Consider the following 23239-nt stretch of genomic DNA (forward strand, 5'->3'; position numbering starts at 1 on the left):
TATCTGGTTGGCATGGTGAGTTGGACTGAATGGTTTGTTTCCATGCTGTACATGTCTATGACTCAAGTAGTCTAAATAAAAACCCCCAAGTCCTAACAAGCTGTTTACTGTATTGGCTTTGAACAGACTGTTCAGCATGTCTGTCTCAATTTTTTTTTCAATTTTATAATAAAAAGGTCAAAATACACCTCTTAAAGCCATTGTATTCCCATTGCACCAATAAATGAATCAAATAGGGAATTTAGAAGCAATCACTCTACACAAAGTTTTGAGATGTGAAACTTGGTAGTGATTAGCTGAGGTAAAAAATGTATATGTAATTAAGAGAAGGGTAGGAAAGCGTAGGTGGGAGGAAGGATAGGAGAAGGCTGCAATGGAGCATAGGTTGTTTTGTTTCAGCTCAGAATGTAGAACCTTTTTTAGTATATTGTAACATAAAAGTTCTACTCTTTTCATTTAGCTTCAAATAATTTAATTACGTCTTGAAATATTATCAAATAACAATGATCGTGAGCAATCATGAAACTTCAGTTTTAACATTCTCCGAAAGCAACTATGACCAATGCTCCCAAACCAATAAAATGATGTACTTGATCATAACGATTGCATGCAACCAACTAAATGCAGGCAGTTAAATAAAGATTCTTGTGATGCAATGATGGTGTCCCTACCTTTGAGCCAACAGTCTGTATAGCTCTCTCCACAAAATATGATGACTTGGGTGGTTAATGAACATAATTGTTATAGAAGCATGGAAAATAGAATTCAGAAGTAGGTAATTTGGCCTGTTGAGCTTAATCCACTCTATTGTGGATGATCATCTAACTCATTAGTGATAATGGGAACTGCAGATGCTGTAGAATCCAAGATAACAAAGTGTGGAGCTGGATGAACACAGCAGGCCAAGCAGCATCTCAGGAGCACAAAAGCTGACGTTTTGGGCCTAGACCCTTCATCAGAGAGGGGGGATGGGGAGAGGGAACTGGAATAAATAGGGAGAGAGGGGGAGGCGGACCAACGATGGAGAGAAAAGAAGATAGGTAGAGAGGAGAGCATAGGTGAGGAGGTAGGGAGGGGATAGGTCAGTCCAGGGAAGATGGACAGGTCAAGGAGGCGGGATGAGGTGGTAGGTAGGAAATGGAGGTGCGGCTTGAGGTGGGAGGAAGGGATGGGTGAGAGGAAGAACTGGTCAGGGAAGCAGAGACAGGCTGGGATGGTTTTGGGATGCAGTGGGGGGCAGGGTCGAGCTGGGCTGGTTTTGTGATGCAGTGGGGGGAGGGAAAGAACTGGGCTGGTTTTGGGATGCAGTGGGGGAAGGGGAGATTTTGAAGCTTGTGAAGTCCACGTTGATACCATTGGGCTGCAGGGTTCCCAAGCGGAATATGAGTTGCTGTTCTTGCAACCTTCGGGTGGCATCATTGTGGCACTGCAGGAGGCCCATGATGGACATGTCATCTGAGGAATGGGTGGGTGAGTTAAAATGGTTTGCGACTGGGAGGTGCAGTTGTTTGTTGCGAACTGAGCGGAGGTGTTCTGCAAAGCGGTCCCCAAGCCTCCGCTTGGTTTCCCCAATATAGAGGAAGCCACACCGGGTACAATGGATACGATATACTACATTGGCAGATGTGCAGGTGAACATTCCATATCAAGCAGATGTTCACCTGCACATCTGCCAATGTGGTATATTGTATCCATTGTACCCAGTGTAGCTTCCTCTACATTGGGGAAACCAAGCGGAGGCTTGGGGACTGCTTTGCAGAACACCTTGGCTCGTTCTGCAACAAACAACTGCACCTCCCAGTCACGAACCATTTTAACTCCCCCTCCCATTCCTCTGACGACTTGTCCATCATGGGCCTCCTGCAGTGCCACAATGATGCCACCTGAAGGTTGCAGGAACAGCAACTCATATTCCGCTTGGGAACCCTGCAGCCCAATGGTATCAATGTGGACTTCACAAGCTTCAAAATTTCCCCACCCGCCACTGCATCCCAAAACCTGCCCAGCCTGTCTCCGCTTCCCTGTTCTTCCTCTCACCCATCCCTTCCTCCCACCTCAAGCCGCACCTCCATTTCCTACCTACCACCTCATTCCGCCTCCTTGACCAGTCCGTCTTCCCTGGACTGACCTATCCTCTCCCTGCCTCCTCACTTATACTCTCCTCTCTACCTAGCTTCTTTTCTCTCCATCTTCGTTCTGCCTCCCCCTCTCTCCCTATTTATTCCAGAACCCTCTCCCCATCCCCCTCCCTGATGATGGGTCCAGGCCCGAAACGTCAGCTTTTGTGCTTCTGAGATGCTGCTTGGCCTGCTGTGTTCACCCAGCTCCACACTTTGTCATCTAACTCATTAGCCTGTTCCTGCTTTCCCTCAATATCCTTTGATTTCTTTAGCTCCATGTGCTATATCCAACTCCCTGAAATCATGTCTTGGCCTCAGTTGCTTTTTGTGATCGTGAATTGCTCCCTGGGTGAAGAAGCTTATTCTCATCTCAGCCCCTGGTTCTGGACTCTGCTGTTTTCAGAGACATCTTTCTGCATCTGCCCTGCCTATACCTGTTAGAATTTTATACATTTCTATGAAATCCATGCCCCACCCCATTCTTCTGAACTCCAGCAAATATAGTTGTAACTGATTCCACCTCTCTTCATTTGCCAGTTCCTCCATCAGCCTGATTTTGTATATTTTGGCATATGTACTGAGGTTTGTTTAAAATAGATACGACACAAAACCATTTACACAAGTACTTTTTTCAGTTGTGGTAATTTTTCTTAACAATATTACCGTTGATCATTAGATAATTAGTGGATGCTGAATGGTCTTTAACCAACGCTTGCAGACAAAGTTAACTTTGAAACTGACATTTAACTGCTGAATACAAAGTCGTGTGTGTGTGTGTGTGTGTGTGTGTGTGTGTGTGTGTGTGTGTGTGTGTGTGTGTGTGTGTGTGTGTGTGTGTGTTTATTTTAACATGTCTTTACCACTCCTGTCAAGATTAGGGCTAGAAAGGCTACTCACCTGCAACTACAAGCTTCAATTAATTGAGTAAAAAAAAATTAAGACAAATCATCAGGGAAAAGCAGGAACTTTCTGTCCAAGTTGTGTGACCCCGCAGTGCCTAGAACTGGCCAGCTTCTGAGAGAGTAGCCTCCCAAATCAAGAATACCAGTGGTGCAGAGAGGTTTAGAGGGCCTGCTCACCGACCTGGATTGGCCACCCTTCTACAGTGGTGCTGTATCATGACAGGAGCTCACTCTCTTCAAGATCGACTGCTTCCCTGAAGGCTGCTCCTCTGGGTTGTCACAGACCACGGGACTGCATTTTCACCTTCCAATGATGGCAGTATTTTGCATTTGTTTTAATGATCTCTTTATTTTAGTAACTGTTAAAGAATTGATTTATGCAAATTTAGGGAGGCAACAGCCTAATGCTATTCTCCAAGTAATGTTCTGTGGACGTGCATTCGAATCTCACAACAGCAGATCTGGAAAATCTGGAATTAAGAGTCTCACGATGAGCCTGAATCTGTGGTCCATTGTTGGAAAAACCCATCTGGTTCCCTAATGTTATTTAGGGAAGCGAACTGCCATCCTTATCTTATCTGGCCTACAGGTGACTCCGGACCCACAGCAATGTGGTTGAAACTTAACAGCCGTCTGAATGATTAGGAATGTGCAATAAGTGCAAATCTAGCCAGTGATGCCCTCATCCTGTGAATGAATTTTGAAAAAAAATTCCTAGGGAAATGATGATGTAACATGGGCCCAGCAGAGAAGGAATTTCACTGAATACATGACCAGCAAGTCAAGTTAAGAGCAAGAGAGAAAATACAAGGACAAACTAGTGAGGAATATAAAAATTGACAGTACGTCAAGCTTTGATAGCATAGTTTTAGTACCTGATATGGAAATACCCAGCGTTAACACTTTTTAACCTCAATGAATACAAATTTCTCAAAATAGTATTTTGTAAAAGAAACTGTCTTTCTACATGTGTTTTTTTTAAAATGTCTTAATACTCTTGGACTTTGTCACCAAGACTGAAACCATTTGATCAACTGCCTCTGCCCCTTCCCTCCCACCAGTCTATTTGAATACATTTATTCTAAACTTCCCTCATTCTATTTCCCTAACAGTGCCATTTGTTCCTGATTTCTCTCCTATTTCCCCTCTTGATCTTTCAACTCAGCTTGCCCATGCAATTTTCTGTTACTCCCTTAAACATGTTCCCATACAACTGCTGAACAGTTTTCCCTCCTTTCCTAATATCCCTTGATATTGTGAATCTCTTTTTAGGTGCTATATGTCCCCCTTTTAAGTCTGTCACAATTACACTCACCACTCCCCTTCAAAAAAAATCTCTTGAATCCTCCGTTCTTGCAAACTACTGCCACAACTCTAACCTCCCTTTGACCTCTAAAGTCCTTGAATGTGTTGTCACCTTCAAAACACACATCTATCCTTCTTGGAGCACCATGATTAAATCCATTCAGTCAGGTTTCTGTCCCTGCTATAGTGCTGAAGTGACTGTTACCAAAGTCACAAATGAAGTTCTGATGTGACTGTGATAAAGGTAAACTAATTGTCTTTGTCCTTCTTGACCATATGGTTGACCATATCATTCTGTTCCAAAGCCTCTTCACTGTTGTGCAGCCTTGGTAGAGTTAGTCTGGTTTCATTTGGATGTAAAAGATCAATTCTGAGCCCACAACTGTTTCTTATCAATATGCAGCCGGTTGGCAACATCTTCTGAAAGTGCAGTGTCAGTTTCTGCCTGAACACAGTGATCGCTGTGATTACCGGGAGGTGATGTAATGGTATTATTGCAGGACTATTAATCCAGAGACCCAGAAAATATTCTGGGGACCTGGGTTCAAATCCCAGATCGTGGAATTTGAATTCAATAAATACCTGGAATTAAGAATCTAGTGGTGACCATGAATCCAGTGTAGATTGTTGGAAAAACCCATGTGATTCACTAATGTCTTTGTATTAATGCCATCCTTATAACTGCCACTTTTACCTGGTCTGGCATACATGTGACTCCAGACCAATAGCAATGAGGTTGAATCTTAACTGCCCTCTGGGCAATTAGGGATGGGCAATTAATGCCTAGCCAGCAATGTCGTCACTCTGTGAATTAATAAAGAAAAAAGAAGCTGAAAAACAATTGATTGCGGACTGAAATCTGGCTTGATACATCATTTAACAGAAAAAAAACAATTTGATCTTTTACAAAAACACAGGCACGCAATGCTGCAAAGTTGGTTTTAACAACAAACAAGGGTTTATTAGACAAACAAAAATGAAGATAACATAGAATAGCATAAGTTATTTACAAGTAATACAATTTGAAAAACTTAAAAGTGGAGTAAAATTTGAATGCTGCATCTATCCCAGTAGCATCCCTTTCTGGTATTCAAACATCAGAGTGAAAATTCCCCACACCTATAGCTTTGACATATATGTTGCTTTCAGTTCCTGATCTTGAGAGTCTGATAGACTCTTCCTTGAGTATTCACACAATTGAGTATAGAAAGTAACATTTCCCACCTTTTTTGAACTAAATCCTTGCTCAAGGAGAATATGTTTCATGCATCGAGTTTCAAGCTAGCTCAAAATCCAAATTCTAAAAGCATCACAACAGACATAACGTTTTTTTACTTTACGTTGCCTGTCTCCCTCCTCCACATATGATAAATTATGTGCGAGATTGTCATACCTTCATTTATGTTTGAATGGAGTTTGGAGTGAATGTGAGAAATTTGAGCTTGAAACAACTGTGTTTAACTCAAGTAAAGAGAATTACAATGAAATGAGCACAAAGTTAACTAAAAGAGACTGGGTGGATAAATTAACATAAACAAGCAGTTGCTAGCTTTTAAGGAGGTAATTCATGACTCTCAGCAAAAATACATCCCAGAATGAAGGAGAGATTCTAAGAGGGGTAAACCACCAGTGGGTGAGAAGAGTAGTAAGTTGACAGAAAAGGCATATAAGAAGGCAAGAGTCAGTGATAACCCTGAAGACTGGAATAAATTTAGAATCCAGCAAAGGAGGACTAAAGGAAGACTAAAAGGATAAGGGCAAGAGAGAAAATATGAGGACAAACTAGTGAGGAATATAAAAATTGACAATAAGAACTTCTTTAATTATATTAAAAAGAAGAGAGAGATCAAGGTGAACATTGGCCCCTGAAAATGAACCTTGAAAATGAATCTGGGGAGATAGTTATGAGGAACAAGAAAATGGCAGGGAAGTTAAATGGATAGTTTACATCAACCTTTATGGTATAGAGTACTTCAAATACCCCATTAATACTAAATAATATGGGGGAGAAATTAAATACTGTCACCAACACTAGAGAAGTAGTATTAGATAAACAGTGGTGTTAAAGGCAGATAAGCCCCCAGAGCTGAAAGAAGTAGCTACATAGACATTGGTTGAAATTTTCCAAAGACCCTTAGACTCTGGAGAAGTCATGTAGATGGAAAACTGCCAATGTGAAATCCATGTACAAAAAGAGAAGGAGGCAAAAAGTGGATTGCTATAGATATATAGTATATATTACGATATAATGTATTATAGTACAATATCTGTTGTTGGAAAATATTGGAACAACTTATTAAGTAAGTAATAGCAGAACTTTTGAAAATCATAATCTAATCAAAGAGCCACATGGCTTCATGGAAGGGAATGGGTAGGAAACATCGAGTGAGGATAAGGTAACAAAGTGTGGAGCTGGATGAACACAGCAGGCCAAGCAGCATCTTTGGAGCACAAAAGCTGACGTTTTGGGCCTAGACCCTTCTTCAGAAAAGGGGGATGGGGAGCGGGTTCTGAAATAAATAGGGAGAGAGGGGGAGGCAGACCGAAGATGGATAGAGGAGAAGATAGGTGGGGAGGTAGGGAGGGGATAGGTCAGTCCGGGGAGGGCGGACAGGTCAAGGGGGTGGGATGAGGTTAGTAAGTAGGAAATGGAGGTACGGCTTGAGGTGGGAGGAGGGGATAGGTGAGAGGAAGAACAGGTTAGGCAGGCGGGGACGAGTTGGGCTGGTTTTGGAATGCGGGGGGGGAGGGGAGATTTTGAAGCTTGTGGACTCCATATTGATACCATTGGGCTGCAGGGTTCACAAGCGGAATATAAGTTGCTGTTCCTGCAACCTTCGGATGCCATCATTATGGCACTGCAGGAGGCCCAGGATGGACATGTCGTCTCAGGAATGGGAGGGGGAGTTGAAATGGGGATAAGATGTTCTTTTTCATATTGGTAATCTGTAACCAGTCCTGTTTCACAACGATTAGTGCTGGGCCTGCAACTGTTGGGAATGTACATGAATGACTTAGAGGAAGAAAGGAAATGTTATATAGCCAAATTTGTAGTTCACTCAATATTAGATGGCGAAACCAATTGTGAGAGGGATTCAAACAGTTTACAGAGAGTTAGGGAGTGATGGCCCAGTTACATTGACTATTAATTGGCTTGACTATTAATTCAGAAACTTGGCTAATGTTCTGAGGTCCCAGGTTCGAATCCTGCCATGGCAGATGGTGAAATTTAAATTAAATTAAAAAGAAACCTGGAATTAAGAACTTACTGTGATAATGGGAACTGCAGATGCTGGAGAATCCAAAATAATAAAATGTGAGGCTGGATGAACACAGCAGGCCTAGCAGCCTTCCCTGGAATGACCTATCCCCTCCCTACCTCCCCACCTATACTCTCCTCTCCACCTATCTTCTTTTCTCTCCATCTTCGGTCCGCCTCCCCCTCTCTCCCTATTTATTCCAGTTCCCTCTCCCCATCCCCCTCTCTGATGAAGGGTCTAGGCCCGAAATATCAGCTTTTGTGCTCCTGAGATGCTGCTGGGTCTGCTGTGTTCATCCAGCCTCACATTTTATTATTAAGAACTCACTGATGATCATGAAACCATTATTGATTGTTGGAAAAGTCTATCTGATGCACTGACATTCCTCACACACCTCTTCAGAGAAGAAAATCTGCCATCATTGCCTGGTCTGGCCTACGTACAATTCCAGACCCACAGCAATGTGGTTAACTCTCAGTTGCCCTCTGAAATGGCCTAGCAAACCCTCAGTTGTATCAATTGCTACAAGTCCCCAACAAAGAAAGGAAAGTGGATGGACCGTCTACCATCAACGTAGGCACTGGAAAATACCAAATTGGAAACAACCCCGCTGACTCTGCAAAGTTCTCCTTACTAACATATAGGGGCTACTGTCAAAGTTGGGAGAGCTCTCTCACAGACTAATCAAGCACCAACCTGACATAGTCATACTTATTGAATCCTACCTGACACAAAATATTCTCATTCCTGGATATGTCTCGTCCCATCAGCAGAACAGACCTAGCACAGCTGATGGCACAGTGGTATGCAGTCAGGAAAGGGTTTCTTTCAGAGCCGTCAACATTGACTTTGGACCCCATGAAGGCTCAGATTAAACAAGGGTAAGGAAACCTACTGCTGATTATCGCACAATGCCCTCCTTCAGCTGCTGAATCAGTGCTCTTCATGTTGAATAACACTTGAAGGAAGCACTGAGAGTGGCAAGGATGCAAAATATACCCTTGGTGGGGTATTTTAATGTCCAGACACAGAGTGGCTTGACAGCAGTACTACTGATCGAGCTGGTTGGGTCATAAAGAACATAGCTGCTAGACTGGGTCTGTGGCTGGTAGTGAGGGAATCAACAAGAGGGAAAAACATACTTGACCTCACCCTTCTTAATCTGTTGGCTACAGATGCATCCGTCCATGACAGCATCAGTAACAGTGATCGTCATGAAGTCCTTGTGGAGATAAAGTTCTGTTTTTGCATTGAGAATACTTCCCATCGTGATCGACTATCGCTGTCCTAAATGGGACAAACTTTGAAAAGATTTAGCAACTCAGAACTAGGCATCCATATGTTCTGTAGGTCATCATCAGCAGCAGAATTGTGCTCCAACACAATCTGCAAACTCAGTCCAGCATAGCCCCCACTCAACCATTACCATCAATCCAGGGGATCAATCCTGGTTCAATGGGAAGTGCAGGAGGGCATGCCAGGAGCAGCACCAGGCATACCTAAAAATGAGATGTCAACCTTCTGAAACTACCAAATGTGTGTCAAGTAATATAAGTGGCAAGTAATAGACAAGGCTTAGAGGTCCCACAACCAATGGATCAGATCTGAACTCTGCAGTTGAGAATGGTGAACAATTAACTAATTTACTGGAAGAAATGGCTCCACAAGTACCTCCAACCTCATTGATGGAAGAACTCAATATACAAATGCAAAAGATTAAGCTGAAGCAATCACAGCAATCTTCAGCCAGAAGCAATGAGTGGATGATTTATCTCAGCCTCCCTTCATCATGGACACCAGTGTTGAGCCAATTTGATTCATTTGGTTAGAGTCATCTCAGCTCCAGGACATCTCTGCAGGAGTTCCTCAGTGTAGTGTCCTTGGCCAAAACACCTTCAGCAGCTTCATCAATGACCTTCCCTCCATCATAAGGTCAGAAGTGGGGAAGTTCGCTGATGATTGCACAATGTTCAGCCTCTTTTGGCAGATATGTTTAAAAAGTTTAATATGGTTTCTAAAGGCAGAAATGTTAAAAATTCCAGTATCTGCTGTTCGTCGGTTTTATGTTTAAAAGGTGTTTGGATGGTGTATGATAAAGGTATTTAATTATGCGTTTAGCATGGCTTAAGTATGTTTTGAATGCAGTGATTGATATTAAGGCTCCAATTTTAAGTGGTAGGCAATGATTAAATTGACCAGCACTAGGTAGGGGTTCAGACGCATCAAAGGCCTTTCTCTAGAGGATAAAGTCCAATGCCAGATTCCATTAATATATGCAAGTGACATTATGGTTTGATTTTCCAATCAATTTAATGACCTTTCATCTGCTACACCTTTAACACTCACTAGTTTGGTGCACACAAAGCACAGAACTGAAATGTCAAATAATAATAATGGCAAGTCTTTAAAATGCTAATGAAATTTTTTTTAAAATCAGGCATTCACCAATCCTTTGAAGAAACCTGTTCCTATTGCATTATCATCAAATACAATCAGTGAAATACGTATTGGCAGTCATAGCCCTTCTTCGCAGGTTAAAATACAACAAGATGGTACTCCCAGAAGGGAAAATGGATCTTTAATCAGGAACATTAGCAGTTTGTGATATCCAACACAAGGATGAAAATCTGCCCCACAAGTCTGCGCTGACTCACTTATGTAGGTTCCAGTTTTGAAATTCATTCTTGGGATGTGAGCATTGCTGGCAAAGCCAGCAGTGATTACCCTTCCTTAATTTCCATTGGGGGGATGGTGGTGAGCTGGCTCCTTGAACCATTTCAGTCCATGTGGTGTAGGGACATCTGTAGTGCTGTGAGGGAACATGTTCCAGGATTTGACCTGTGAAACTGAATGAATAGCAATATATTTCCAAGTCAGGATGCTATGTGACTTGGAGGTAGGCTTGCAGGTTGTGGTATTCACATGTATCAACTTTCCATGTCCTTCTAGATGCAAAAGTTCACTGGTTCGGGACAACTTTTTGAAGGAACTTTGATGTGTTATTGCACAGATATCATTGTGAATCAGTGCTGGAGTGAATGGTTTTTCTCAGGTTGTGCCTATGGCATGTGTTCGAAAGGGCTGTTTTGTTCTGAATGGTATTGAAACTCTTGGGTGTTTTGCACATAGTCATGGTTGCTGTGAGTATTTTATCTAACGCTAAACTTGTGCCTTGTAGATGGTGGACTGGCTCTGGGGAGTAAGGAGATGAGTTACTTGCTGCAGAATTTCTAGCCTCTGACCTGATCTTTTAGCCATGATATGTATCAGGCTAATCCAGTTCAGTTTCTGGTCAATGGTAACTCCCAGGATACTGATCTTGTGGGATTTAGTGAAGGTGATGCCAAGGGGCAACGGGTGGATTCTGTCTTATTGGAGATCGCCGTTGCCTAGACACTTGTGCGACATGAGTCTTACTTGCCACTTGTCATCCCAAGCCTGGATGTTGTCCACGTCTTGCTGTATTAAGAGATAGCCTGCTTCATTATCTGAAAAGTTGTGAAAGGTGCAATCATTGGTAAATGTCCCCAATTTGGAAGTTATGATGAAATCAAGTCATTGATGAAGCAACTGTAGATGGTTAACCTAGAAAGTGACCCTGAAAAACTCCTGAAATGATGTCCTGGCTAAGATGAATGACATTCAGAACCAGAACAACTCAATTTTAATATTCTAATTCTTACCTCGGATCCCTCCATGGCCTTGCCTATTTCTGTAATCCCCTCAAGCGCCATAATCCTTTAAATTATCTAATTCTGACTTTGCATGCATTCTGATTTTTATTGCTCCACCATTGGTGGCCCTACCTTTAGTTGTCTAGATCCTAAACTCAGCAATTTCCTACCTGAACATCTCAGATACTCTGCATTTCACTGGAATATTATATACATCGGAATATTTTATTATTTTAAGGGTGCTGAATATGTAGGAACTGCTACCGAGGTAATGATTTAAAATGTTCTCCTGTTTCATTGCCAAATCATTTATAATTGGTTCTTTTTGTTACAGGCTGATCAACTTATGTTTGCTTTGCATTTTGTGCGTGGAATGCATCCAGACCTCTTCCAAGAAAATGTAAGAAATTAAACTGATCATTTTTATTGCAGATGTCTACTTAAGTGCCATTCCTATTGGTCAAGCAGTCCTTGCAGTGATCAAGTCATTTTCTTAGATCAGAAATTTCAGCATTGTATACTGATAGTTGACACACTGTACCTAAGCCATGTTTATTTCACTGTTCTTTCACCAAACCCTGCAATGTACTTCTCTTTATTGTACATTTAATTTTTTCTTAATAGTTGTTTTGGATAAACTTCAGTGGCCACTTCTGTTAATGCATTCTATATTTTAAGAACCTGTTATATGATAAAGGACTTCAAGTTTCTTCTTCGAACACTATTAAATTTATGCCCTCAGTTACCCAATCACCATCTAATTCTTTTGCCCCCACTGACCCGTTTCAACTCTTTCAATGTTTTGTATGTATTAATCAGATGACTCCTTTATCTTTTCTGCTTGACCATTTGAACTTTGTTATTTAAGTCTCACATCATAGCTATGGTATGTCTTCCAGTATTATAATGAATCTGTGTTGAATCTTTCCATAATGGATTGTCTAAATTATATTTAAATTGCCACTATTTGTAATAGGCAACCACTGGCTGTTTGAACCATTGATGTGGCATCTGTTTTGGACTTTAAAAAGAGGTTCCCTGGAATGGAAAGGTCTGGTGATTGGTGTCCTATAGTGACTTATTTAGTGTTCACATAAAAGATTCAGAAAAAGAAATTTTGATTCTTTTTGCATATTTTCAAAGTCGTCTTTGGATATCTGCCTTCAAACTATTTTATTTGCCGTTTTTGACAATTAATCCTTTAATCCTATAGACCAATGACAGTAAATTATTCTCCAAAGTGTGACAAGTATCTCATGTTGTAGCCCAATATTAAACAGCCAGTTGGAGCACTTGGCTCTTTCTGGTAAATATTGTGTAATGTGTAGGTAAATACTTTGGCAATCACTCTGTAACAAACAATGATGCAATTTATAAAAAAACCAAGAATTGCAGATGCTAGAATTCAGAAGCAAAGCAGAAAATGCTGGGAAAACTCAGCAGGTCTGGCAGCATCTGTAGAGAGACAGCAGAATTAAACGTTTCGAGCCCAGTGACCCTTGTTCAGAACTGATTTTAGCTAGAAAAAATAGGTTGGTATGTATGCCAAGAAAGAGGTTGGGTGGAAATGATGCCCGGAGAGAGAGAACAGTTGGACAGACAAAGGAATGGATAAAGGTCAGCCTGGAGGAATCAATAACTGCTAACTGGTACTATTTGTAGCTGACAATGGGATGATTTTGTTAGCAGCCCATATGAATACATGGCCTAGCGTGTGGGGTTTGGGGTAAGGATAAGAGAAAAGGTACTCAGGCCCTAAAATTGTTTCACTCGAGATTGAGTCTTGAAGACTGCAGAAATCCCCAAATGGTAAAGGAGAAGCTAACATAAGATAACAAAGTGTGAAGCTGGATGAACACAGCAGCCCAAGCAGCATCTCAGAGGCACAAAAGCTGACGTTTCAGGCCTAGACCCTTCATCAGAGAGGGGGATGGGGAGGGGGTTCTGAAATAAATAGGGAGAGAGGGGGAGGCGGACTCAAGATGGATCGAGGAGAAGATAGGTGGAGAGGAGAGTAGAGGTAGGGAGGTAGGGAGGGGATAGGTCAGTCCGGGCAGGATGGACAGGTCAAGGAGGCGAGATGAGGTTGGTAGGTGGGAAATGGAAGTGCGGCTTGAGGTGGGAGGAGGGGATAGGTGAGAGTAAGAACAGGTTAGGGAGGCGGGGACGAGCTGGGCTGGTTTTGTGATGCAGTGGGGGGAGGGGACTAGCTGGGCTGGTTTTGGGATGCAGTGGGGGCTGGGGAGGAGAAGCTGTTCTTTCAGCTTGCATTGAGCTGTGTTGTAGCACTGCAGCAAGCCTGAGACAGATGTTGGCCAAGAAATGTGGTGGTGTGTTGAAGTGGCAGTCAACATGAAGCTCAGAGTCATTTTTGCCAACTGAACAGAGATATACTGTGAAGTGGTTGCCCAGTCTGTGCTTTGCCTACTCAGTGTCAAGGTGACCACGTTGTGAGCAGTGGATACAGTAGTCTAAATTGAATGAAGTTTACGTAAATCACTGTTTCACCTGAAACGTGTTTATGGGCCCTTGGATAGTGAGAAAGGAGGAAGTAAACAGCCAGGTGTTACACCTTCTGTGTTTGCAGGGGAAGGTGCTGTGAGACTGTTGTTGGTTGGGGTGTTGGGCATGGGGGAGAAGTGGAACATGGTTTCCCAGAGGGAAGGGTCCCTGCAGAAGGCTGACAATGGACCGCAGGGGAAGATGTGTCTGAAATTGGTGGAAGTGGTGGATAGTGATCCTTCAGATCTGGATGCGAATGGGGTGGTAAGTGAGGACCTGGGGAATCCTACTGCTGTTGTGGGAGGGAAGAGAAGGGGTGAGGGCCAAAGTGCGGGAGGTGGATGAAGCAAGGCTGAGGGCCCTGTAACTATGCTGCTGAGGAACCTTCGGTTGAGGAAGAAGGCAGACATTTCGAAGGCTCCTTTGTAGAAGCTGGCATCATCAGAACAACTACAACGGTGATGGAGAAACTGAGGGAACAGGATAGAACCTTTACAGGAAGCAGGGTGTGAGGATGTATAGTCAAGGTGACTGTGGGATTCGTCTGGTTTGTAGTGAATATTGGTGTCCAGCCTATCCTTAGAAATGAAAACAGAAATGTTAAGGAAGGAATGGGGAAAAAACAGAAATAGACCAGGTAGACGTGTGGGTGGGTTGTAAACTGGAATTGTTCATCCAGCCTCACATTTTATTATCTTGAAATTGATAAACCTTTCCAATTTCAGATGAGAGAGGAAAGCAGCACCAAGATGCCTTTGATGTACTGGAAGAAGAGTCGTGGGTGGGGGCCAAAATAGGACTGGGGCAAGGGATACTTTACAAAGAGGCAGGCAGAACTCGGGCCCGTGCAGGTACCCATGGCCACTCCTTTGATCTGAAAAGGTGAGATGAGCTGAAAGAGAAATTGTAGAGTGAGGACGAGCTCAGTCAGACAGAAGTGAGTGGTGGTGGGATGATGCTTCAGACCTTGTTTCCAGGAAGAAGTGGAGAGCCCTGAGAGCATCCTGATGAGGAATGGATGCGTAAAGGGATTGCATGTCCATAGTAAAGAGGAGATGGCTTGAGCCTGCAAACTGGTAATTCTTAAACTGACATGAAGTACCAGAAGAATCGCTGATGTTAGTGGAAAGGGACTGGACAAAGGGAGAAAATGATCGTGTTGTGGTAGAAAGAGATGGGTTGTGTGGGGTAGAATCAGGCAGAAGCAATAATTCTGCCCAGGCAATCCTATTTGTGGATTTTACCATCAAAGTATATCAAAAACAAGTAATGTTTCCAGTTTTGCAAAGCTAAAGATAAGGTTTGAAAAATTATAGTTCAGCACCTTCTCTCTTTAAAAATACAAAGTAAAAGTAAAGTAAAAATGTAGACTATAATGTTGTATACTTAAACACTTCTTTTTTTAAGGAATGGGATGCATTTACTGGCTTGATTGTCGGAGATATGCTTCGAAAATCCGTAAGTCTTGATTAAACTACTGATTCCTTTGTTCTTATTTTTGAGTTTATTAGAGTGAGTAGTTACTCTCCATGAGATTTTTGTGGAGTCTGCCAGTAGAGAGCATCAGCCAGTCACCTAAAATGTTAGTAAAAGCTCCTATCCACTTTGGGACGTAGTCTTATTAATGTAGGCCTGGTTGACTATATGTAGAAAACTAGTAACGGGAGGTATTTATTTGACTGTGGAGCACTGAAACATCAGGTGCAAGCCTTAAATAGCACTGGGGCCCCACTGGTGTAAAAGAGCACAGTGTGTGTCACCTGGGCTGTCTATCCAAAAGACAATGGAAAATTAACAATGGCAGAATGAGATTCTAAGCTCTTTGCCGTGATATCTTGGTTACTGTGTAGAAATCTCCCTAGTTCACTGTAAACAAAATCAATTTCTGATTCCTCATTATCCAAAATTATATCGAGGAAGCCTCTGTGCAATCAATATTTTTGTGTGGTGTAGGTAATAGTATTTGAAAGCTGCACTGAGAGAGCAATGTGGAAGACTTGTAAAATGTAATTACCATTGAGTTCAACAACAATACTATTGCATCAACTGATATTCATATTGTAGATATACAAAGCTGTTTGTAAACGCAAAGTATTGTAGATACTAGAGATATGTAATAACAGTAAGTACAAGAGAAATACAGCAGATCCAGCAACATCTGTGGAGAGAAAAACAAAGTTAGCATTCTGAGTCCATTAACACCAATCATTAATCCCTATTTTCAATTATGTATCTCCTCTGCTTCTATTACCATACCATTTACCTTTAACTCGTCGCGCCCATCTGTTCTAGTTGTTCCCCCTCACCTACTGGCAGCAGCATGGAAACCCTGTTTTCCAGCCCTCTTCAATTCCAATGAAGGGTTATACTGAACTTGAAATGTTAACTGTTACCATCTGTAACAGTGCTGCCAGACTAGTTGTATTTCCCCAGTACATTCTGCTTTTATTTGTAACTGATGAATCCCTTCAACCAAAAATGGATCTTCGTATTGTCGCCAGTAAAATGCTGGCATGGTAAAAAGTCATAGACCTGACCATAGATAATGGGAACTGCAGATGCTGGAGAATTCCAAGATAATAAAATGTGAGATGAAGGGTCTAGGCCCGAAACATCAGCTTTTGTGCTCCTGAGCCTCTCTGATGAAGGGTCTAGGCCCGAAACGTCAGCTTTTGTGATCCTGAGATGCTGCTTGGCCTGCTGTGTTCATCCAGCCTCACATTTTATTATCATAGACCTGACCATATTCATTTGTTCATTTAGGAGTGAAAATGGTCCTTCAGAACCATACTTTTTCATCAACACGTTCTATGCAAAACTAGATATATTTTCCTTAGTAAAAAACCTACCTCCCATATTATCTCATATGATAGAGCTAAGGCCAAATAATTGTGGGGTGAATTGGGGTAAGGAGGATTGGGACGATTGCCCCTAGAGGTGTGGATGGAAAATAGTTCTCATTTTAATCATAAATTCTTCCTTTATTTGTCACTATTTCACTTAATGTTCTTGTTAATAAATAAATACAACATGTTTGAGAAATTTGGGAAGCAGGGTGTTTTCTCTGCTTTGCAGACGAACTGGGTGGGAAATGTAAAATGTGCACTTCAATGCACGAGGTTGTAGTAACAGTGTGACATATTTACAAAGATTGGAATTTCTAACAAGAATAAATGATGTGACTTAGAAATGCTAATAAGAAGTGCATTTTTATTGTGCAAAGTGCATGTACAGTTTAGAATTTTTGATATGTTTTGATATGTAGCAACATTCAAGTTGATATACTTAAAAGATTGATTCAGAAAACCTGTCGAATTACAGTTCCATCTTGACTAGCAGGATGTTCCTACAGCAGACCTTTGCTATTAAGCCTGCTGTAATTTGCTGGGTAAATGGCTGAGTGATATTAGGATTCAGACTCTGGAATTGTGGGATGCATTTGCAGTTGTGGTAAACTATGGAATTATTTGGTACAAAGATGTCCCATTCTCTCCCTTCTACTTTCTTAAGCTGCTTCTTGAGGCCAAGGGTTGATCCAGAAACCTGTTTCAAAAATGTTTTAAAATAAGAAATCATGATATGATAAATAACATATTCTGAAAAATGTAGGTAAGATGGCAGACTGACTGAAAAGCTTTATACATGGAGGCATAGAATACAAAAACCATGATGACACCAGAACTTTATAATTAAGTGTTTAGGTGTCAACTGGATTATTTTGGACACTACACTTTATGAACAACGCAAAGGCCTTAAAGGGGGTACAGAGGAGGTTTACCGCTGTTAGCAGGAATAAGAAATAGAGGGAGAATACAAAAGTTAGGACTGAAAATAGAAAAAGGTAATAATTGGCCTGTAGCAATTTGCAAAATGATTGCAATTCTGATAGATTAGAGAAACAAAAGTGTTCCCACTGGTGAGTGAGTCAATCACCAGGTCATTGATTTAAAATCACAGCAAAAAATCCATAGATTGGAAATGAGGAGAAATGTTTTTCTTAAGTTGATGGATCTGGATCACTTTATTTAAAAAAAGTATTGGAAGCTGATTCCATAAATAATTTTGAAGGGGAGTAGGACACTTGCATGTAGATAAAGAATTCACGGGGTAATTCAAAACAGTCACAACTGATTTTTTTCAAACAGCTAGCACAGACATACATGACCAGAAGGCCTCATTCTGTGCTGTAAGTTCTAATGATTGTTTAATGGCATTTGATTTTATAAAATATAACAAATACCAGTTTTCCAACATATGTTTGTGTTGACATTTGATTGTTCCTGCTTTTAGGATAATCAGAAATCCATACGGGAATCAATTCCATCTTGGATTGACCAAGAGAGGGTTGGAGGAGTAGCCCTCTTAAAGGTACATTTGAAGTTGTCAAATCAGATTGAACTTGTGTGATATCTTGCAGAGATAGTCTTGAGCTTTAAAAACATGTTCCATTTAGAAAAAGATGTAAGTAGTTTAGAAATCTGTGATGTAAGTAGTTTAGAAATCTGTGACTTCTGTTTGCTTGCTGCAAAATAAATTGACAACGTAGGTGGAGGTAGTTGAACCCATCATGTCTGTGCCAGCTGACAAGGAGCCCTCTAAATTAATCCCACTTTTCAGCTCTTGATCTGTAGCCGTGTAGGTAACAGTGTTCAAAGGCATATCCCTATATTTTAAGTACTATGAGGAGTTCTTCCTTTATCACCATTTTAGGCAGTTAATTCGATACAAATTCCACAAAATATTTCCCTCAAATCCTTTCTAAATCTCCTAACTCTTCACTAAATCTATTTATGGACCCATCAACTGGGAGGAATAGGATTTTCCTATTTCTTTCAAATGGACGCCACCGGGTTTTCACCATGATGGAGAGCAGAGTGGCAAAAATGACAGAAGATGTTAGAAATACAAAATCATGCCTTGAAATATGACATTTCGCATTTTTATGTAGGTGGGCCAGGTTTTATACATGGCCATTTAAACATGCAGATGCCCCCAGTTTAATTGGATTTTGGAATCCTTGCTGTCTAGAACTTGGATCGGGTATAGCAGATCAGGTCACAACAGGTCTGACCTGAGGAGTATTTATTTTAGATAGCAAAGATACTGCTTTAGAGAACTGAGATACCCTGATACAATTATAATCAAGTTTGTAATTATTGCTTTGAAATTCATTAACTACATTGCCATCTCACTTTCTTAGTGTTGGGGGAAGGGGGCTGCTAGTCCACCAGAGCAACTTTTTGTTGCCCTGAATGATTATTGCACTCAGGTGCAAAGAAGACTTTATGCTTGAAGGTCACACTGTTTCTCTTCTGAGGAATATCAAAGATGGCAGGATCACATTGCATACTAACATTTTTGAAGGCAGCCAACTTGACCATCAGAACCCAGAGGGAGGTCAGAAGATCTGGAGCAAGAGGCTTTGACATAAACCACAGAAAGGAGAAGAGGGAAGAGAAGGTGTGCGAGTGTGCCTGTGAGGAGGGTGGGGGGAGTTTGGGCGAGGGGTGGGGGTGGAGCGGGCGTAGTCTGTAAACGTCCAACATACTGCCTTAACCTGATGGAAAATCAATGCCAAAGGTGACTTTGGTTGAGCTACGAGATTGTCGTAGGCATATGTCATGTGATACAGTGACTAAAACCACACATATTCTACTTATGGTTGTGAAAGTAATCTTTGCTCTAAACATCAGTATCCCAGTCCCGTTTCAAAGCTCATCAGGAGACCATCCAGCAGCATGCAGCTTGTTTTAAGCAGTGCCAGGTACCCTGTTTGCTTATTTTTCCCTTTGGATTTGGCATCTCAAATACAGAAGACCATGGTCTTCATCCAAACTTCAGGCTTCTCTCAGGTTCAGGGTATTATAGATTGTTCCCATTTTATATATGTCATGGAATCATACAGCATGGAACCTGACCCTTTGGCCCAACTCTTCCTCACCGACCAGACGTCCCATCTCATCGAGTACCATTTGCCAACATTTGGCCCATATCCCTCTACACCCTGTCCAGGTGCCTTTTGAATGTTGTAATTATACCTGCCTCTGTAATTTCCTCTGGAGGCTCATTCCAGACACTCATCTAACCTCTGTGTGAAAAAAGCCCACCCTCAGATTCTTTTTAAATCCTTCCCCTCTGACATTAAACCTTTGTCCTCTAGTCATAGAGTCATATAGCAAAGAAACAGACCTTTCAGTCCAACGAATCCATGCCAAACAAAATCCCAAACTGAACTAGTCCCACTTTTCTGCTTCTGGCCCATATTCCTCCAAACCTTTCCTGTTAATGTATCCATCCAAATGTCTTCTAAACATTGTAATTTTACCTGCATCCACCACCTACTCAGGAAGTGCATTCCACACGCGGACCACCCTCTGTGTAAAAAAAAAATTGCCTCTTGTGTCTTTTTAAAATACTTCTCCTCTTGTCTTAGAAATGAGCCCCCTAGTCTTGAAATTCCCCATCTTAGAGAAAAGGCAACTACCATCAACTCTATCTATATCTTTCATTATTTTATGAACTTCAATCGGGTCACCTCTCAACGTCCTACGTTCCAGTGAAAAAATCTCAGCCTACCCAGCCTTTCTTTATAACTCAAACTTTCCATACGTGACAACATTCTGGTAAAGGTCTTCGGAACCCTCTCCAGCTTAATTATATCCTTCCTATAACTGGGTGACTAGAACTGGACATGGTATTCCAGAAGAGGCCTCACCAATGTCCTCTACATAATATCCTAACTCCTATACTCACGGGATTGAGCAATGAAGGCGACCATGCCAAACACCTTTTTAACCATTCAGTCTATCTGTGACACAAACTTTAAAAAATTATGTACCTGCACCCCTAGGTCTCTCTGTTCTACAATACTGTCCAAGGCCTTACCATTAATTGTATAAGCCCAACCCTTGTTTGTGCACCAAAATGTAGTACCTTGCATTTATCCAGATTGAACTCTTCCTGTCATTTTTCAGCCCATCGACCCATTTGATCAAGATCACTTTGTAACCTTATAAGACCTCCTTCACTGTCTGCAATGCCACTAATTTTGGTGCCATCTGCAAACTTACTAACCCTGCCGTCTTTATTTTCATCCAACTCATTTATCTCAATGACAAACAAAAGGTGGCCCAGAACTGATCCCTCTGGATCACCACTGTCACAGGCCTCCAGTCCGAAAAGCAACCCTCCAATATTACTCCATTTCCTGCCATTAAGCCAGTTGTGTGTCCAATTGGCAAGCTCACCCTGAATCCCATGTGACCTAACTTTACTAATTAGTCTACCATGCAGAATCTTGCCAAAGGCTTTACCAAAGCCATCAAGACAATATCTACTGCTCTGTCCTCGTAAATCATTTTGGCAACTTCCTCAAGTTAGTGACTGCCCCACGCTAGGAAAAAGACCTTGGTTATTCACCCTATCCATGCCCCTCATGATTTTAATAAACTTCTATAAAATCTCCGATGTCCAGGGAAAAAAGCCCCAACCTGTTCAGTTTCTCCATGTAGTTCAATCTCCAGTTACAGCAATATCCTTGTAAATCTTTATTGCACCCTCTCAAGTTTATCAGCATCCTCCCTATAAAAGGCCGGCCAGAACTGTATGCAATATTCCAAAAGTGGCCTCAACAGCTGCAATATGACACCCAACTTCAATGCTCAGTGTTCTGATCAATGAATGCAATCGTGCCAAACACCTCCTTCACCACCCTGTCCACTGCAACTCCACTTTCAATTAACTATCACCTGTACCGCTAAGTCTCTTTGTTTGGCACCACTTCCCAGGGCCCTACCATCAAGTGTACAAGTCCTGCCCAGATTTGCCTTACCAAAATGCAACACCTCATATTTATCTAAATTAAACTCCATCTACCACCCTTCGGCCCATTAGCCCATCCGATTAAGATCCTGTTGTACTCTGAGATAATCTTTTTTACTGTCCACTACACCACCCATGTTAATGTCATCTGCAAAGTTACTCACTTTACCTCTTATATTCTCATCCAAATCATTTATATTAATGACAAGAACCAGTGGACCCAGCACTGATCCTTGTGGCACACCACTGGTCACAGGCAATGAAGGTGTTAACTCTGAAGTTCAACAAGAAATCATTTCACTCATTCTACATGTAGGAGGTCGATGAGGATAATTTGGTCTTTCTTCATGTGTGCACAAGATTTCTGTGCTGCTGCCGTGGCTTCGTTATACTAAGGAGACTACAACTCCTTCATCAATTTTAACCACCAGTGCAGATCTGAAGTCGCTTTCATTGTACAATAATAATGCCCCTTTCGGAACCCAGATTCTGAGGTATAGAGCAGTTACATTAGCAGCCATGTTGCCATCAGATGTACCATACCACTGGCCATTAGCCTTTGAAAGATGAAACTTAGAAAATAGGAACAGGGAGTAGACCATTCGGCCTTTTGAATCTGCACCACAAAGCGATTTAGGCTTTTCAATAATGTAGAACTCTCCATTATGTCCCAGCAAAGAGATCTTGAATCATCACTGTACATGCTGAACAATGTGCAGCAGAAGTGCCATCAAATGGAGGTATGAGCTTGGGCACCTAAATTACCCAATATGTTTCTCCATAATAACACCACAATCAATCAGAGTCAACTTCCAACTGGTCCCACCCTTTTCTCCTGATTATTTTGTTTAAAACTTTGCATTCTTGCATTTTTCTGATGAGTGCAAGACTGAAAACTTCGGCAACAAGTTTCACTTTTCAACAATACTCCAATTTTGTGCTACCAAGCAACCATTTTGTATGTTATTATCCAGAAAATTCTTGAATGTTCCTCTAAGGTTTTTAAACGCTTGAAGATTTCCATGTTAAGGTTAAGATCCGGACAAGGCTTAGAAATGTGCCAAGTGCTTTCATGTGAAGTTAAAACTTCCTCTTTTTATATAGTATTGTTTTCATTTTGATGAGTGACCTATTTCAGGCAAATAAAATGTATTTACCACCACTTTCTGATTCAGAATGAAAAGGTTAATTTGACCTTGGAATGTTAAAAATGTTCAATTATTTTTCCGAGGCATTCACTATCAGTTGAATCTTAGCACAGCAAATTTATTTATACGTCTTACCCGTAAGCAAATCCCTTTAAATGCTTCATCATGATTAAGTAAGTCAGAGTAGCTGAGCTCTGCAAACCGAGACCATCCCAAATTTAATCCCTCATCTGTGTTGAGTTAGCTGATCACCGACAGGCTGATAGTTATCCTGCAATTGGCATTCATGTTTGCGATTAGAAAAGAAAAATTCGATCCACATGCAGGCGATATTTGTTTATGGATTGGACAAGGCTGTAATGACTCCCATGATTTAGTGGCCTGCCGACTTTCACTCTCATAGTTGACATCAAATACGTCTATAAAATTTGTGTTTCTAAGGGCTGCATTTAAAGCAGCCATGATGTGGGGAGCATGGTGGCAGGGCCCAATTAATCACAGGAGAAC

The 23239-nt window shown here is 41.5% G+C and overlaps 1 protein-coding gene across 2 annotated transcripts in view; it reads left to right on the forward strand.

Annotated features, from left to right (window-relative positions):
- Positions 1 to 23239, forward strand: part of dync2h1 (dynein cytoplasmic 2 heavy chain 1) — a 541347-nt gene that overhangs the window by 331444 nt on the left and 186664 nt on the right. For both annotated transcript variants that reach the window (XM_059646623.1, XM_059646624.1), the window contains 3 exons: positions 11596 to 11661; positions 15171 to 15221; positions 18054 to 18131. In XM_059646623.1, the coding sequence (XP_059502606.1) occupies positions 11596 to 11661; positions 15171 to 15221; positions 18054 to 18131 (195 nt within the window). The remainder of the gene's footprint in view (positions 1 to 11595; positions 11662 to 15170; positions 15222 to 18053; positions 18132 to 23239) is intronic.

The sequence above is a fragment of the Stegostoma tigrinum genome, chromosome 6 (assembly GCF_030684315.1).
Source record: "Stegostoma tigrinum isolate sSteTig4 chromosome 6, sSteTig4.hap1, whole genome shotgun sequence".
In the NCBI taxonomy this organism is placed as follows: domain Eukaryota; kingdom Metazoa; phylum Chordata; class Chondrichthyes; order Orectolobiformes; family Stegostomatidae; genus Stegostoma; species Stegostoma tigrinum.